At 42.6% G+C, this 17394-nt stretch overlaps 1 protein-coding gene across 4 annotated transcripts in view; it reads right to left on the bottom strand.

The window, feature by feature from the left end:
• GLCCI1 (glucocorticoid induced 1) overlaps positions 1 to 8998 on the bottom strand; it is a 57035-nt gene extending 48037 nt beyond the window's left edge. For all 4 annotated transcript variants that reach the window (XM_062569169.1, XM_062569170.1, XM_062569171.1 and 1 more), the window contains exon 1: positions 8115 to 8998. In XM_062569169.1, the coding sequence (XP_062425153.1) occupies positions 8115 to 8559 (445 nt within the window). In that variant the 5' untranslated portion in view covers positions 8560 to 8998. The remainder of the gene's footprint in view (positions 1 to 8114) is intronic.
• Positions 8999 to 17394: the final 8396 nt, after the last annotated feature.

The following is a 17394-nucleotide window of genomic DNA, read 5'->3' as shown; positions in this document are numbered from 1 at the left end:
AAAGACTGATTAGCTGACATGCAGCACTGGATTTAAGCTGACTCCATGTGAGAACTGCATTCACCAGAGTCTTGCAGAGCACAGACTGCACCACACAGATACCTGCAATAGTCATCAGCACCTACTGGTCTTGATGGCCTAATGAGCTCTGCTACAATACATAAAAAGAAGTACTGAGACCAAGTAAAATACCTGCAGGGATCCACAGATGTTGTAGAGCCACTCGCTGGCACTACTACACTATATGTGTTAGTGCCCTGAGTTCTGGGAACACATTGTAGTATATTTAAGGTTTATATAGCAACAATAGGAATTATTAGCTCAAACTCTGTATTGCATGAAAACAACTGTATTGTTATCCCTGGAAGTGGTATGTTCAGGAACTTGAGCATTTATACCTGCACTTACACACAACCCACTCTCAGAGACCCAACAGTTGACTGTATGTCATACTTTAGAGAAGCGGGGTTTGTATTTATGGGCTAATTTCTGCAGACTAGATTAACAGCATTAGCTAGCGACCAGGTATAGAAAAAAATAGAATTTGTTTTTTTTGTGGTACTGTAGCCTAAGCACGTACATTAGAAAACTTTTTTTAAAAGACTTCATGATTAGAAAATAAATGTACACATACTGGTAATTCAACTAGCTGAAGTATTTATATGAGAACTCCAGTAGAGGTAGTGCACACCAGAACACCAGAGAGTAAAAAGTAGATGATGCAACAACACCCATTTTGCCATATAAGCACTCTGCTGCCCTATGCAACAGTCTACATTGCAGATGTCTAGAATCATCTCTATCCTCAGCTGAATAAGCAAAAGCAGACTGTACTCCAGGCATCCCAAACCTCTATACAACAAAGAAAGTCCATATTGGACTTTCTTGCCACTTGGAATATCACCAACTTCCATAACCACAATAAATACCAGTATTTTTGTTCACCTGTAAAAGAACTGAATGGCCAAATACAACTTGATAAAGCCAAAAAATTCTGCATCTTATTATTTTGAAAAAGCCTGGGTACACTGTTCACAGACTAAGGCAGGAATATTTTCAGCAGTTCACAACCTAATGTTTAATGTTAATAGAAAACATTTCCAGAAGACAGACTCATACATAGTAACTAAATCATGATTTACACGTCTACAGAAACACATTCCGAGTTTGTAGTATGAATTCCAGTGATCTTGCAATGATCAGTTAGATGCAAGTGTTAATTCCTGAAATTCAGAAATGTGTCTATGATTATAATCTCCTTGATTAATGCCTGGTGGTCAGAGTGTGGGAAAAACAGGATGAATATTCTTCAGTGGATTTGGGGTAATTGGAACACCATGACAAAACTGCTATCATACTGTTCTTATTCAGCATTCTTATGAGCAAAATATATGATACAGTCTTCCTAACAAGGAAACAAAACATGTAGTATGGTTAAAACTAGTTTCAGGTTGTGTGAAACAAATGGCAGATAAGAACAAGTCTTGCTAGTCACTCTCATGTTTGATTCAGAGAATAAACATCCATTTCAAACAGCTACTTCTCAATAGAGGTGAAAGTTAAGTCCTTATGAGCCACAACTCTGCCACTGTTTATTGTTAGGGCACATGCAACAGTAAATAAGAAGGACAAACTAATACAGAATTTAGGTGAAATCTTACATTAGAAGTTTTGAAACTCAAATTCATAACATTTTCTGACTTACTAGAAAGCCTATATTGTCTCCAAAGCAGACATATCTAATATGGAAGGTCAGTTAAAAGAATAACTGCTCTGAAAAATGAAAACTTTCTGTTCACAATTATCTTCCACTGACCCAAGAGCAACTCGTTAGGCCAATTCCTATTAACAAATCACTCGTGCAGGGAATAGTTATTGCTGGACTGAAGCCACCCACACCTTTTGTTTTCTTCCAGCCAAAGAAAACCAATCTGTTTGCAAGAGGGTGAGAGTCAATATTTTGGTGGGATACCAGAGCAGAGAAAAGAAGAGAGAGGAAGGAACAGAATCAGGCTGAAGATATTAGAAGGCTGAGCACAAAATGCTAAGGAAATGGTACAGTCCCACTCAGCCTCCTTAAGTTTCCTTCCCAGAGACAGACTCATAGTAGATACGTGCTCTCTTCTGCCTTAGTAGGGACTGAAGACACAAGCCAAGCAGAGCTGTCACGTGTCTAAACAGTTCAAGGGGACTGCACATGGGAACAGTTCTGGTCATGAGTCCATATTCATAGAGCTGGGAAAGAAGGAAAGGGTTCCAGAGAGGGCATGTATTTTAGTTCCTATCACAGACAAGTATTTCCATGGACAAGATCCTAGCTTTAAAAGAGTGGCAGAAACTCAGAAACTGGCTCCCTGTTTAAAAGGTGTAATATTACACTTCGTATCATGATACTTTTTGTGATATCCATACTGCGTAAGAGTCAAATTGTGATTCGTTTCAGCTCTTGTAATTTATTTCCAAGCTTCAGAATTTAATTTCTGAATTAAAAATAGTCATCACATGAATCAGTGACAGAGAACTTGGGAGTCAAATCAAGAGAAATGAATAAAGCATAACAGACAAACAATCTAATTTTTTGGAAGTGAATTCACATTTAGAATTTGAAAGTGATTAAGCACAGACATTCAGTTTCCTTCACTGAAGTCTCCAACTGTCTTCGTTTTGCAGTTGCCTACACCTTCAAAATGGTTGCACAAAGGAAAAAGAGGTAATCTTAGTCTGACAAAATTGCTGTTGATACAGCCCTTGTAGAAGTGAGACATACAGGCTACTTTACTTGCCTGAAGATGCCTTAAGCCATTGTTTACATGGTTAACATAGGAGGCTGGAGTGGAAAAAAAAGCAGGAGAGGGGACTCGATGTATTTAAATATTAATATTAAAGCAAGATGATGATCATTAACATACTTAACTATCTCAATTCTGCAGCAGAATCATCCAGTTCATGTATCTTTACCACAGGGGTCTTTTTTCATCAGTAAGATACATTTCAAAAAATGCTAAACAATGTGTTAAAGCTTACTATATTAACAACTTTTGTTGAACATACGTTAAATTCATGGAGAACTAAACTATTGTGTCAAGTGTTGGCAACACATTTCTCTACTGAAAATATTGCCAACTGATTTAAATGGAAGCTTTCATTTTCCACAATGAAGTAAAACTATTACATTCTTCAGGTATTACCTACAATTACTCAGCTGATAAAGTACCATAAAAAGAGCCTCTCAAATATTCACTTAAACTGAAACATTGATGAGCATATACTTTATTCATGCTAGGTTTCTCATTGTTACAGCTGTTCCTTTCAAGTCTAGGTTGAACTGAAATTTGGGAGTTCCTGTCACCAGTCACTGGTATCTATCATTTTTTCCCATTATGTTATCTAGAATAGTAGTATAAGCCATATTTTAAAAATGGCTAGCTTTTCATTGTTAAGTTTAGCAAAGTCAAACAACTCCTCACGTATCAGTCTCTTTGGCAAACACTAACTTTTTTTATAAGGTTCCACACGATACATCCTCTTGACCTCTTTTCTGTATGTTAAGATACAGCTTCCATTCCCCCCTCAAAACTTGGGAAAGAAAACAACAAAAAAAAAATCACAAATTTCAGAAACCTAATTTCAGTTTTAACCACTATTTTTCTATGCATCAGTGTTGGCAAGTTTTGCCATATGTAGAACGGTAATATTTGCTTATTTCTGAATGATAAGAATCAAAGGTCAGATAGTCATTTAAAATAGACATATATAAATATACTTTATTTGGTGCTATTTCATAAGAGTGTTTCTTCCATGAGGCAGGGAAGGAAGTACCATCTTAATAGCTTTATGCTTTGCTACAATAACTTGCAAGTTCAATGAGAAAAGTAGCTTTCCATTATTTCTTTCCTGCCATTGCTTTAACAACCAAAAGAAGTGAATTATTTCATCTTATGAAGCATATTTAGTAATGATACCTAATAAGCTATTTGTCTTAAAAGAGATAACATCACAACTTAAAACTAACAAGTCTTCATCTTCTACACAACTGGTTCTAATTTAGCTAGTGTCTTCTATTTAAATCATATTATATTATTTAGCCATATTCTATTCCAACAAAAGCTATTTTGGGGAGAAAGAGGGATAAAGCTGGAGCAAAACTGTTTTGGCCATACCATTATGGAAATATTGCTATTATTCAGTCATCAGGAAATAGGAAGCGTCATAAAAATTACTTCCTTACCTTACATTTGTTAGAAATAAAGGAAAGATCAAGAAGATCTCTGGTATAAATGCTTATGATGCCAAAATACTGGATGGGTTTAATTCAGGATATTAAAATAGTTCCAGCTTTTGAAGTATGAATTTTGATTTTTAAATACTGATATTCCTTACAAGTCTAGAGATCAGCTATGCTGTCCATCCTACTCTACTCCTCACTCTAGCAGTCCTTTATCCACTGGCCTTACAACAAATATACATCTTATTTCTCAGAACCGGGTTATGCAATTGTTCTGCACCTTTTATAATTGCTTTCTCTTATTAATTTTGGCAACATTCCAGTAGTTATTTTAGGAAAGAAAAGATATTGGGAGCCCCTAATTGTAATAAATTGATTACAATATTTTTCAATTGTTCTTAAAACTAACCTTTGCCTCTAAAATTTTCTACAGAAAGAAGTTTATTATAAATTATACACATGGAAATTAAAAAAATATGAAGCATAGTATTAAGTAGTACCACTGCAGTTAACATAAAACAAATGAAAGCATTTGATGAAAGCAATTTTGAGCTTGAATCATATATGAACACTGATAGAAATCATTTACAGTTTTCTTGTACACAAACATACCATGGGAAAAAAAAACAAACAGGAAACTCATTTTCTTACATTTATACAAGATGCTTTACTACTGATTTTTTCCCCATAAAAAGCAATTCTCCTTTGTTTTTTGAGGTTTTTTTAATAAAACGTAAGCGTTCACAAGAGCAATATGTTTTGTTTGATCAGTTCAAGGGAGTTTTTTGCCCTTTTTATTGAATTGTCCTTTGTCACAAACCATGCTGCTTCATATTCTGTTACATTTATGCTACCAGAGGTGTACTCTTACTCCCTCCAAGAAAACCATACATTATTGTATTCAACGTGACACTTATTTCATACCAACTCTCTAAAACAAATATAGGCTATAAAAATCTATTAATGAGGAACAAATCACACTAATAAAGAGGAATGGAATACACCTGCACACTCCAAGTTTATCCTACAGTATCAGAAATCTCGCCCTTTTTTTCCTACTTTTTAGCATCTTGAAATGATCCATGATTTCTCATCCATTCAGTATCAAAATTGACCAAAAATAAATACTGACATCAGTGGTTTGTACAAATCCTCAAATTTGCTTAAAGCAAAATCTCAACAAATACTGGAAGTCTCAGTTAAACATAGCATTTTGCTCTAGAACAAAAATGTTTACGGCATTACAGAAAGAAGGGAGAAAAAAAATATGATAGGAGGAAAAAAAACAGAGCATGCTGCTTTCATTCATGTAGTAGTGATGTCAACGTCTGCAATGGTAGCTCCTTTGACCTGTAGAGGCTCAAAGCTAAAGTGGTTTCACAGAATCTGGTTTAGAAAAAGAACTGCTGGCAAAACACTGAAATATTCCCAGCAAAATAGTTTAGTAGGATACTTGATTCAATGAATCTATACTAGAAAAAGCTGAAACAAGGTGAGGAAGGGGCAGGTGTCTTAAGAAGAGAAAAACATCTATTCATCAGAATCATAAGCAGTTTCCAGCACAGGCATATTCATGAAACAATCTAAGTCAGACTGCAGAGTCAAACAGATCCCTTGCACTGGCAGGAAAAACAACAGGATTATACCTAGAGTGTAAGCCTTCCTTTTAGAGCAGGGAAATGATTTTAAAAAACTGACAAAAAAAAATTAATCAAGTAGATTCCCCAAGACTTGCATACTGAAAATAGCTATAAATAGCTAGAGTACCACATTGTTTAACAAGCTGCAGCAAGATGGTCCATGTTTGAAAACAGAATTTTTTTCAAGTCCTCCATTATTACTGCAGCAGTCCTCCAGTTCACCAATCAATTTTCTATATGCTATTATTGCCATAGACGCTACAAACAATTCTAGTAGCCACACATCACGTATTAAAATGCTGAGAACAATCAAGGAAACAAAGACAAAATCTTGCCCCATAGCACCCAACTATATTCTAAATTATGTAAAATAGGTCTAGGTTTTGGCATGGGTTGTTTTTTCTTTTTTCTTTTTTAAAAAAATAAACCTTTTAATTTACAAGACTATGGAAACAGGGTATCTTATTGCCCTAGCCTGCTAGAAAATGGTGCCTGTATTTCTGCAAAATAAAGCTGTTGACGTGTGCAATTGTGGTCATTATTAGGGCGATCACGTTGTTTTCATTCATTCATTGAGGATTTGCTAGAGGATGTCAGTTTCTGCAGCAGCAGCTGGCTTGACCTGGAGGAGGGGGAACAAATTCCTCACAGCGCATACAGATTACAGGGTGGATTTCTTGATGGACCATTTATGTATTTATTATACATTGCGCTCATTAAACTAAATCAGGCTGTGTGTGTTGCTAACGTGGTTCATTATGAGGCAAGCTCAAGCAAGTTTAACGATGGAAAAGTCATTCAGTACTAATTTATAGTCCGATTTATTAAAGCTAAATTAGCCCACAGATGAAGAACACTAAAACCGCTTTCTAAAATTAAAGTTTCCTCTCAAACAATAAATTCATATGTAGTAATGAAATACTTCACAGCTTTGCAGTATTTTTCCTTGCTTGCAGGTAACTGCCCACATTCCTTCCTCTTCAATACACTGTAAGCGTAGATCTTTATATACTGCACCACTACAATGTTTTGCACCAGATTCCCAGATTTAAATAATTTACAGTATTCGTCATCAGCTTTAATGTTAGCACTATTCATATGCACTGAATTTTTGTTTTGCATAGTTCCCCCTTAGCATTTTCCAAAGGTTAGAGGAAAAAAAGGAAAATCTACATTAGATATTTAATGCAATGTGAAAATATGATCTTTAAATTTGTAAATATACTTTGAATGAAGCACAACTACTGCAGGTTAGTTCTATTTTAAAGGATGCAAGAACTTGTACATAAATACGAGATCCCTTTTGGAAGTAAGTTAAAAAAATCTCTGTTCAGATTATAATAGATCAGATTAGATAAACTGCATAAGGATAAGTACTATACAAGGTAAATTAACTCCATGCGTAACTGGCAGTGACATCTTGCTCATTTGCAGCATGCTGTCCATGTCCTAGGACCATTCTGATTACGCAGAATTGCTGAAGTTACAAATACTACAGATTGCAAGGATTTACTACACATTTAACAAAACTGAAGGGTGGGAGGATAGGGAGAAGGTTAACAGATTCCGTTGCTACAAAACATACTGGCAACCAACACAGACCACAGTTTGCCACGAAATGAAACCCACTAAGACTTGAGGGGAGGACAGAACAAGTGAGGAGTACTGAACCGCATAAAGTGTTCCCAGAAAGAGATGATGTGTGATACCTGATAGCTACAGCAGGATAACATAAAAAGTGCATTTAGTCTGATTCATTCAACTGCTAAAGGGATGGGGGAGGAAAAGGGGGGAGTAAAATGGCCACTGCCACTTTAACACGTTCAATAATTTAACAGACAACCTGACACAGGTTAAATTAGACTTGCGAACAGTCAGTTTTACATTTTAAGCTTTGCAGGCTTGTTTTGGCTATGTTCTTTTTTTAAAAAAAGTCTTCAGGATTCAGGACTAAATATCTGAAGCGGGCAGAGTGTGTCATTTGTTCTCAAGCATCTCAATAGGGGAATTTCCTTTTTGTTTTGGTGTCTGTGTTGGAAAACATTACATAATTTTAACCCAAGATGTAAAAAAAAAAAAAAAACACGCCAAGCCCTTAGGAAAGTCAGCCGGCACAGCCGAGGAGCCTTAGCGGTCTGCTTTCCTCGCCCGCCCGAGAGCGCAGCTCTGACACCTCCGACGCCGGCCTAGCCCGTTAGCACCGCGCGCAGGGACGGCCGCTCGCGGGGGCGGGACGCCGGGCGCGTTACCTCTGGGCACCGGGGAGCTGGGGCTCCGTCTCTCAGGTGAGCTGCTCCTCCTGCTGCCGCCGCCGCTCTCGGGCGAGCGCCGCTGCCGGCCCTTCGCCCTGCCCGGCTCGGCCGCGCCGCCTCCCGCCGCCAGCGGCGGCGTGGCGCTGGGCGGCGGCGGGCTGCCGCCGCGACCCCCGCCCGGCCCGGTGTTGCTGCCCACCGAGGCGGAGGGCGAGCGGGTCGGGCTGTGCTGGTTGCCGCGCAGGAGCTGGTAGGGCACGGTGGCGCGGATGGGCTGGAGCAGCCGGCTGGTCCCCGCCGCGCCGCCCCCGGCGCCGTTGCCGGCGCCCCCGGCCGCGGCGCCGCCGGCGGTGGGGGACCCGGCGGCGCCGCGCCTCATCCTCTGCGGCGGGGGCTGGTGGTGAGAAGGGGGCGTCTGCGAGGAGCTGGACGAGGAGGACATGGCGGGGAGGCGCAGCGGCCGGCGGGTCACTCGCTCCGGCGGCGGGCGGCCCGGGCGCTGCCCCCGGCGACCCGCATGCACCAGCCGCGGGGGGTGGGGGGGGGCGGGGAAGGACGGGACGAGGCTTCACGGCCCGAGGGAGTCTCCGCGCCGCCCGCCCAGCTGCCCCCGGCGCTTCCTATCGGCGACGGCGGCTGCTCCCACGCCAGGCTCTGGCCATCGCTGCCCGCCCCAGCGCAGCGTCGCGGGCACCGGGGGCGCTGCCGAGCCCCGCAGCCGCTCACATCGTACAGCGCTGCCGGCTCAGTGCGATCGGCGGCGGGGAGAGACGAGGCCGGACGAAGCCGGAGGGGGTGGGATGGGGGAGGGAGGCGTCCGCGGCCAGCTCCTGCCCCCGCCGGCGCCCGGGAGCCGCAGCCAGCACCATCCGCTCGCCGCGCCGCCCTGCCTCCGAATGGCAACGCGCAGCCCCGGCGCCCGGCCGCGACGGGCAGGGGGCGGCCGGGAGCGCGCCCATTGGCCGTCGTGGCCGCGGCAGGTCAGGCCCCATTGCCCGGCGCCGCTGTCTCTCCCGTCTCCCAGCCAATGAGCAGGCGGCCCCGCCCTCCGGGGGCGGGGCCGCGGCGGGGGAGGCGGGCTGCGGGAAGTGGGATGTGGCAGCTGCGGGAGGGAGAAGGGGCGGGGGGTGGCCGCGCCCGCGGGCCTTGCGCGGTGAGGACGGGCACGGCTGCGCTCGCCGTGCCCGGGCGCTGGAGGCCTCCGGCCGCCCGGTGGTGGCGGGCGGGTGGGAGAGGAGAGGAGGAGGCCAGCGGGCGTGGAGAAAGGCCTGGCCAGCCGCAGGGCTCGGAGCCCCTCAGTCAGGGTGGCGGGCGGTTTCCCCCGACAAAGCTCGCTGCGTCGCTGGCGTGCGGCGCGGGGGTGTGTGAGCCGAGGGCAAAGATGGCCTCCTCTGGCGGCAGCAGTGCCTCGAGGCTGGCTCTGCCGCTCCCTGGGGGGCCGGATGCAGGGCTCCGGGGAGGAAGGGGCAGCGGGGGGAAAGGCGGCTCCGAGGTAGGCTGGGGGGTCCGGGGGGGAAGGGGCTGCGGAGGTAGGCAGGGGGCTTGGGGTGGGGGGAAGGGGCTGTGGAGGTAGGCAGGGGGTTCGGGGTGGGAGGAAAGGGGCTGTGGAGGTAGGCAGGGGGCTCGGGGTGGGGGGAAGGGGCTGTGGAGGTAGGCAGGGGGCTCGGGGTGGGAGGAAAGGGGCTGTGGAGGTAGGCAGGGGGTTCGGGGTGGGAGGAAAGGGGCTGTGGAGGTAGGCAGGGGGCTCGGGGTGGGGGGAAGGGGCTGTGGAGGTAGGCAGGGGGCTCGGGGTGGGAGGAAAGGGGCTGTGGAGGTAGGCAGGGGGCTCGGGGTGGGGGGAAGGGGCTGTGGAGGTAGGCCGGGGGCTCGGGGTGGGAGGAAAGGGGCTGTGGAGGTAGGCAGGGGGCTCGGGGTGGGGGGAAGGGGCTGTGGAGGTAGGCTGGGGGCTCGGGGTGGGGGGAAGGGGCTGTGGAGGTAGGCAGGGGGCTCGGGGTGGGGGGAAGGGGCTGTGGAGGTAGGCAGGGGGCTCGGGGTGGGGGGAAGGGGCTGTGGAGGTAGGCAGGGGGCTCGGGGTGGGAGGAAAGGGGCTGTGGAGGTAGGCAGGGGGCTCGGGGTGGGGGGAAGGGGCTGTGGAGGTAGGCAGGGGGCTCGGGGTGGGGGGAAGGGGCTGTGGAGGTAGGCAGGGGGCTCGGGGTGGGAGGAAAGGGGCTGTGGAGGTAGGCAGGGGGCTCGGGGGTGGGGAAGGGGGCTGTGGAGGTAGGCCAGGGGGCTTGGAGGAGGAAAGGGGCCGTGGAGGTAGGCAGGGGGCTCAGGGCAGGGGGGAAAAGGGCTGTGGAGGTAGGCCAGGGGCTTCACGGTGCTCTGCAGCAGCAGGCGCATGAGGTGACTTGAAACACAGAAACTGTATGGGAAGTCTGGAGAGATATAAATATTTGGGGTGAAAAGCAGCCCCAGAGGTTGCCCATTCAGTAGCGTATAGATATTGACTCCAGGTTAAAGTTGCCCTGTGTGTAGTTAAGATGGTGTCTTTAATTTTAGCAGATACTATGAGTGGAGTCCTGCGCTACCCGTAATCCCAGAAGAGTTTCTCTACCACTCCCCACTTCCTCTGCTCCTATGCAGGGAAGTCTCACAAGCAAATCCTAAATAATCTGTAAAGTTTATTCATGTCAACCAGATGTGACTGTCAAGCCTTTATGGTATATTTTTGTTGTTTTTACTAGAAGATCAAGATATCTTCAAATCCTATTTAAATGTATCATAATTTCTTGCAAATTTATATGAAGCTTTTTTGTAATGTACATCAAAAATACTTTTCAGAAAGGAGAGGAAAATAAAAAGTTTTACAGTGATATTAAAGAGAGTGCTTTTAGTCTAGGAGAAAGAGCTCCCGCTAGATGAATGGATAATACAAGACAATGGGACAGAAAGAAAATAAAGATTAAGATGAGCACTTTAATGGAAAATAAATAACTGAAAGATCAGTGATGAGTCCATCATACTCATACAACATAAAGAGCAGTCTTTATGTTGGATTTGGTGCGAATAGGATGCCAATGGAGGTGAAAGAAAAATGGAGCAAGACCTGCTTCTTGGAACAAGCCAGCTCGGTCTGATGGCCTCTCAGATTTAAAGTACAGGCCTTCAAAAAAAAATGGCTGGTGTTTTCTACTATATGGTGTTTTCTTCTGTATTCTACTATATCTTTATGTGGTACAGTCTTAGAATCCATCAGTAATCAAGTAATAGTGTCAAAATTATATCTCTTGTACTCTTTTCAATTATATAATGGACACTCATAGTTGTCTTTTTACACTTAGGTTACTACACTTACTGTACACTTGCGAAGCTGTCCATACCTATCTTTATCCTCCGGTAGCCCAGGGACCAGCTGATAGACCCAGTAAGAAGCTGTGTTCTAGGAAAATGCGTCTATTCATGGACTGTTAATGAGACTTTGTTTGCACTAGCATCATGTGATGCAGTCACCACGGTTATGTTACAGAAAGGGTAGGAATAATACACCTCACGTCCACATGAAAGTATACTGAGGCAACAAAGCCACTTGTATAAATTAATAAATTTAAGAAAAGTTAGCAACTATATATTTTTCTACTAGTTCAGTCTTCTGCTAACATGAGACAAATTTGTTATTATAGCTGTGGCATAGAGATTTCCCCTTCTAGGATTTTGCACTATGCTTAATCAGTGCTTGTGAAGTTTATCTACTTTATTTTTTCTACTTCACTGCACTGGCATCAAAATGGCTGGAAAGAATTCATGTGTGGAAGTAGTCCGCATACACTGAAATCAGTACTATTTTAAAGAGTAAGCACGTTTTTCTAGATCTGTAACTTCATCAGATCACACTGCTGATACAATGTCTTATTTCAGAGCAATAATGATGTAGAGTCAGCTGAGCTGAGATGCATCTTTGACGAGGACAATAGTTAATACATTGCAACTATTGCAGACTACAGAATTAAGCAAAATTAAAGTTACAGCGAAGTAGTGCAAGTCTTCTGAATTTAGCTGTTCAGACACTATTCTACCATACCCATAGATAAGTCCATATGCTCATCAAAACAAGGAAGATTTGAATGGTAAAAATAAATGCATAAAGACAAGGTAATCCCATGATACAAAAAAACCCAAACAACTCCCAAAACAAAAACTGCTCTACAACAGGTCGTAGCATATTAAAATGACAGTAGCAACTTCTCCTTTATAAAGAAATTGAGGACTATGCCGTAACCTTACAGTCCAAAGTGATGAGCACATAGCCTGCATAGCCTTAAAGCACGCTATAAAAATGTCACCCACTGCAGGGGGAGGGCTTTTCTAGTCAAATGGTGAGCAGACATATCAACAGTTTTACAGTAGATTTCACTCCCCCACAAGGTTGAGGGCTTCACCCCCTCCCCCCCCCCCAAAAAAAAACAAAACAAAACAAAACAAAACAAAACAAAATAGACTTTTGGCACTCTCCTAGCTAGGATTAGAGTCTATAGTACAACAACACTGCGCCATGCTCAGGAGATGTAGTCACATCCAGCTTGGAAGAGATGAAGAAAGTATTCTTCCCTAAAGTGACATGTCCACTGCTGATTTGTTTCATTTAAGTTTTTGGTCTAAGTTTCACAGTACTTCTCTTAGGGAATACCATTGCTCTAACTAGAAGAAGATATAACAGGGAAAGTGAAGCAAAAACTGAGGTCATACCACGCACAATCTTCACAACTCTCGAATGTACATGTTTGTCAAATACCTTGAGATGACTTTTCAAAAGCTACTTAAGTGTTTCTTGCTCTCATTTCTATTTTAAGAAACTACCTTGAAAATCATGTCAGATCACGTCCTTACATGAAAACTTACACTGGAAGTAATGGGAATTTAATTTCTAAAACTTCGAGCCTTTTGGGAGACATATGGGCATTCTTAGCATAACTTCTGGAATAGATAGGCACCCTGAAAGCAGTGAAATTATGTGTTATAGCGAGAGTGTGGAAGCAAGGCAACTACAGACAAATATGGAGCAGAGTTACATACATCTATCCCACTATTACTGATTACTCGTGGGTTCATTTCTCTGGGGCGGAAACAGGTTTACTTGATTACGATGAGCTGTGGAAACCAAGTAGATTTAGGCAGTCACTGGACAGAGTGCAATCCTAATCCCTACTAGTTAACTCCTGCTAGAAGGTTTTAGAGAGCAAAAACTCTTCAAGTATGGAAGATCTTTTGTTTTGAGGCACTTATACTGGGGACAGAGTTTTGATGCCTACATACCTACTTGCTGATTTCATTGTTTTAAAGTCTCTTTATCTCCTGCCTCCACTTTCTTTGCTACTCTTTCCCACCTCACTTAGTACCAAGTTTGTTCTGACTTTCTCATAGTGTCTAAGACAATATAGTAATAAAAAGGGGTACATTTTTATCTTTACTTATCTTCTGATCCGTTCCTTGTATTTTGCTTATTTGTAATGAGTTTAGAATTCAGAAAATTACATATGAGCTGAGAGAAATAACAAGATGAAGTATTTTAGGTCCAAATAAAATTCTGGAAGAAACAATCAGATAACATTAGCTGCAGCAGAAAGCTAGAACAACCCAAGGTGCAGCTCTCAGAAGAAGAAATTTGGTCAAGATACGATTGTCAGCCTGCAGTTACAGAGCATATAGCCAGGAGTGAGAGCGCCATCTATAGTTAGGGCTCCAGTGTAAAATCTGACAAAGGTATGGATCTAGAAATATGTGTTTTCTGTTTAAAATAGTAGTGATATTAGTGTGTGTAGACTACTTCTACGGGTGATTGCTTTTCAGCCATTTTGATTCCGATGCAGTGAAGTAGAAAAAATAATATTGTTCTTTGCAGTCAAGCATACTCCATCTCCTTGCAACTCCAAAATGTTAAATCGCACAGATATCATAGAATCAGTAAGGTTGGAAGGGACCTCTGGAGATCATCTACTCCAACCTCCCCACTCAGCAGGGTCACCTAGAGCATGTTAGACAGGGTTGCATCCAGGCAGGCCTTGAAGATCTCCAGAGAAGGAGACTCCACAACCTCTCTGGGCAACCTGGTCCAGTGCTCTGTCACTCTCACAGGGAAGAAATTCCCCCTCACGCTCAGGCAGAACTGCCTGTGCTTCAATTTCTGCCCATTGCCTCTTGTCCTATCACATGGGGCAACTGAAAAGAGTTTGTCCCCATCCCCTTGACACCCTTCCTTCAGGTACTTGTACACATTGATAAGATCCCCCCTCAATCTTCTCTTCCCCAGACTAAACAGGCCCAGCTCTCGCAGCTGTTCCTCGTAGGGCAGATGCTCCAGCCCTCTGATCATCTTTGTAGCCCTACGCTGGACTCTCTCCAGTAGCTCCACGTCTCTCTTACATGAGATATGATCCCCTCAGATCAGCTGATGACTCCCTGTGACTCTCTTCTTGTGACTTAGTTTGCAATTATGCCTCTGAGTTCTCCAGGGCTGTTAATATGAAGTCATTATCGTACTACTATTTTTTGTTGATGCTCACCAGAGAAAAAGTTACAGTTCAGGAGTCTGGCTAAAATGCAGAAGAGAAATAGGACTGGACAGAGGTAAAGAATGAAGGTAGAAAAAATGAAGCAGAGCAGGAGACATGTAGATGCTGACAAAAACAAACTTCTGCCTCCACCTTCAATCCACTTAGAAAACTTCTGCCTCTTAATGAATTTCAAGTCTCTTGCGCATATTATCTTCCAACAGCAAAAGAAACCCACTGCTGAAGGCATGTCTTCTTTCTCTGACACTTCACGAGTAGAGCCATGCATTCTGGCAGACCAGCCACAGAAACTGCTGTCAGTGCTGTTGATGACCCAGTTTAGGGACCAAACATGGTCAAGTGATAAACTTCTTTTCCTTATGTCTTTGTTTTCCTGCAAATGTGAAAAAAGCATTACGCAAAAACACTGAAAGGATGTTAGATCTATGAAGTCAAACAGCATTTATAATGAGTCAAATTAGTATTCATGATAACCCACAAATTAGGATATTTCAGAATTAAGTTTACCATGGAATTTCACCAGGCAGGCAATACAGTACTGTCTTTTTAGTCAAATGATACTTATCCTATTTCTGTCAAGGCACAAGGTGGATTGTAGCTCTGAATAAGGATTGTATAACAAACAAGCCAGGAAACTACAGAAGAGGAACCCTAAGATTTTCCCTTAAGAAATGTGAATACTGTTTTGAATAACTGTCTTTTTTCCTGTCTGCCACAGCTTTTTTTTTTTTTTTTTTTTGATATTAGATAACTCAGTTAAACCAGAACTTACCCATTAACCATTACTTCTATTATAATAAAATCTTATATCATCTGGGAATCCAACCTGCTGCTACATCTTCTTCTCTTCTTTGGGGAAAATAGGCCAGTCACTTGGGACTTTTGAATTATGTATTCCCTAGGCATTTTGGTTCAACATGAAGGCAACCATTTAACTCACAACTAGAATCACCCATCCCTTTTTCCAAGCTCCTCAAAAATTTTTTTTAAAATGTTTTCCTCTAAAAATTTTTGTTTCTATTCATAGGTACAGGTAATTCCATTCAAAATTTTCCCTTAGCTAATAAGTCAAACATGTCAAACCTTACCCCATGAAAAGCTGGGTTTTCTCTGCAGTCCTGCTGAAGGTTACTTATTATTTTTTCTGGTCACTTGCTCAAGGAGGCAAATTACGTTTTCAGTGTAGCATAGGTACTCTATGTTAAGTGTGTACTAGAAGAGTACTTTGAATGGAAAAGATAAAAAGAAACAATAAATAAGTAAACGCTACTAGCAATTTCAGTGTATTTATATTGCTACATATACTCACTAATCATACCAAATATAATAAGTGATAGAAAAGTTACCATTTCACATGAATTATAACTTGTCTAAGAATGTTAAGAAAACACAAATGTGCTGTATAGTAGCTTATGTGGGGTTTTATTTTGTTAAGGGGAAATGACTTCCCCTTAACAAGGAGATTTGAAGACGTTATGATCTGTCAAATCAGTTATAATTGTCTGATAGCATGGCCCTAACACCTGTCCATTAAGATTTCTTGATTTGGTTTGTATCTGATTTTTTGTTGTCCTTTTTGAACTGCATTGCACTGCTTGCATCATGCAGGCCCCTGACACAACCATGCCCTAGCTGTTGGTTTGTATGCTGTTAATAAGCATACGTTTTGATAGTACTGATTTAAAAGGCACATCTGAGGTATTGGGAACTCTTCTCTCCATTTCAGAGAGTTCTTCTTTGGACTCTTTCTACCTCTCTATTTATCCTACTTTACATTTTCTCACAAATGAGGCCTTGTTCACTACCATCTTTTCTCCTAGGTACGATAAGCAGCATAGAACTTTCTTTACAGCTTGTCATCACCACTCCTTTCCCAGCCAAATGGGATGCTATTGAGTGACGTGAGGTACTCCGTAACCACTACTAGGAGACAAACATGCTGTTTCTGCATGTTCAAAGCAGGAGAGTATTCTCATGACAAAGGGGTATTGTAGCATGGTAGGAAGAGTGAGAATAAATTGTATTAAAGAGATACATTTTTAAAAGAATCTTAGTTTTTGCTACCCCATAAGCTATGTACTCTCAATAAGTATATTCCATTTTGAGAAGTTCTGTGCATACAACAGGTTATAGGGCTACAGCGTCACAGCATTGAGAAGAAGTGCTGGAAATAATCGCTATTTCCAGTCAGATAATATATTTGCCTGTGGAACAAATATTTACTTGTAAATGTGGTCTGTTGGTGTGACAGCTATGAAACAGGCTGCAACAATTAGTCTAATGCTAATTTGCATACAATAAAAATGCATTTATGTAACACTAAGGACCAAACCTGTAAAAACAAGGAAGTGTGCAGTTAGCTTAAAAGTGTAACATCAAGGTGGCATAGTATTTAAGTGAAATATGTGATGCATTTGTGTTTTAACTGCATGTTTCTGTGGTCTTATGGGTTCACATCACAGCCTTAAATGCATTTAAAAGCAGGTTTGGGGATGTGAGTTTCCTTTGTACCCTTTTATCTCAAACTAAAATAGAAAGAAAACTTAGGCATTATTAAAAGAGAGACAAAGGAAAGGGAACTGCTAGCAAGTTTCAGCAGCTGGAATAATCTCCCAAGGGGAGAGGTGGAAACCTTATTCCATGAGTCATTTAATACCAAATAAACAAATCACTAGAGAATAAATTGTAAGGCTTGATTTTTTTTTGTTTTGTTCATTGACTGAGGGAGGGAT

The sequence above is a fragment of the Rhea pennata genome, chromosome 2 (genome assembly GCF_028389875.1).
Source record: "Rhea pennata isolate bPtePen1 chromosome 2, bPtePen1.pri, whole genome shotgun sequence".
Lineage (NCBI taxonomy): Eukaryota > Metazoa > Chordata > Aves > Rheiformes > Rheidae > Rhea > Rhea pennata.
The sequence above is the reverse complement of the archived record's forward strand: the minus strand, read 5'-3'. Positions and strand labels throughout refer to the sequence as shown.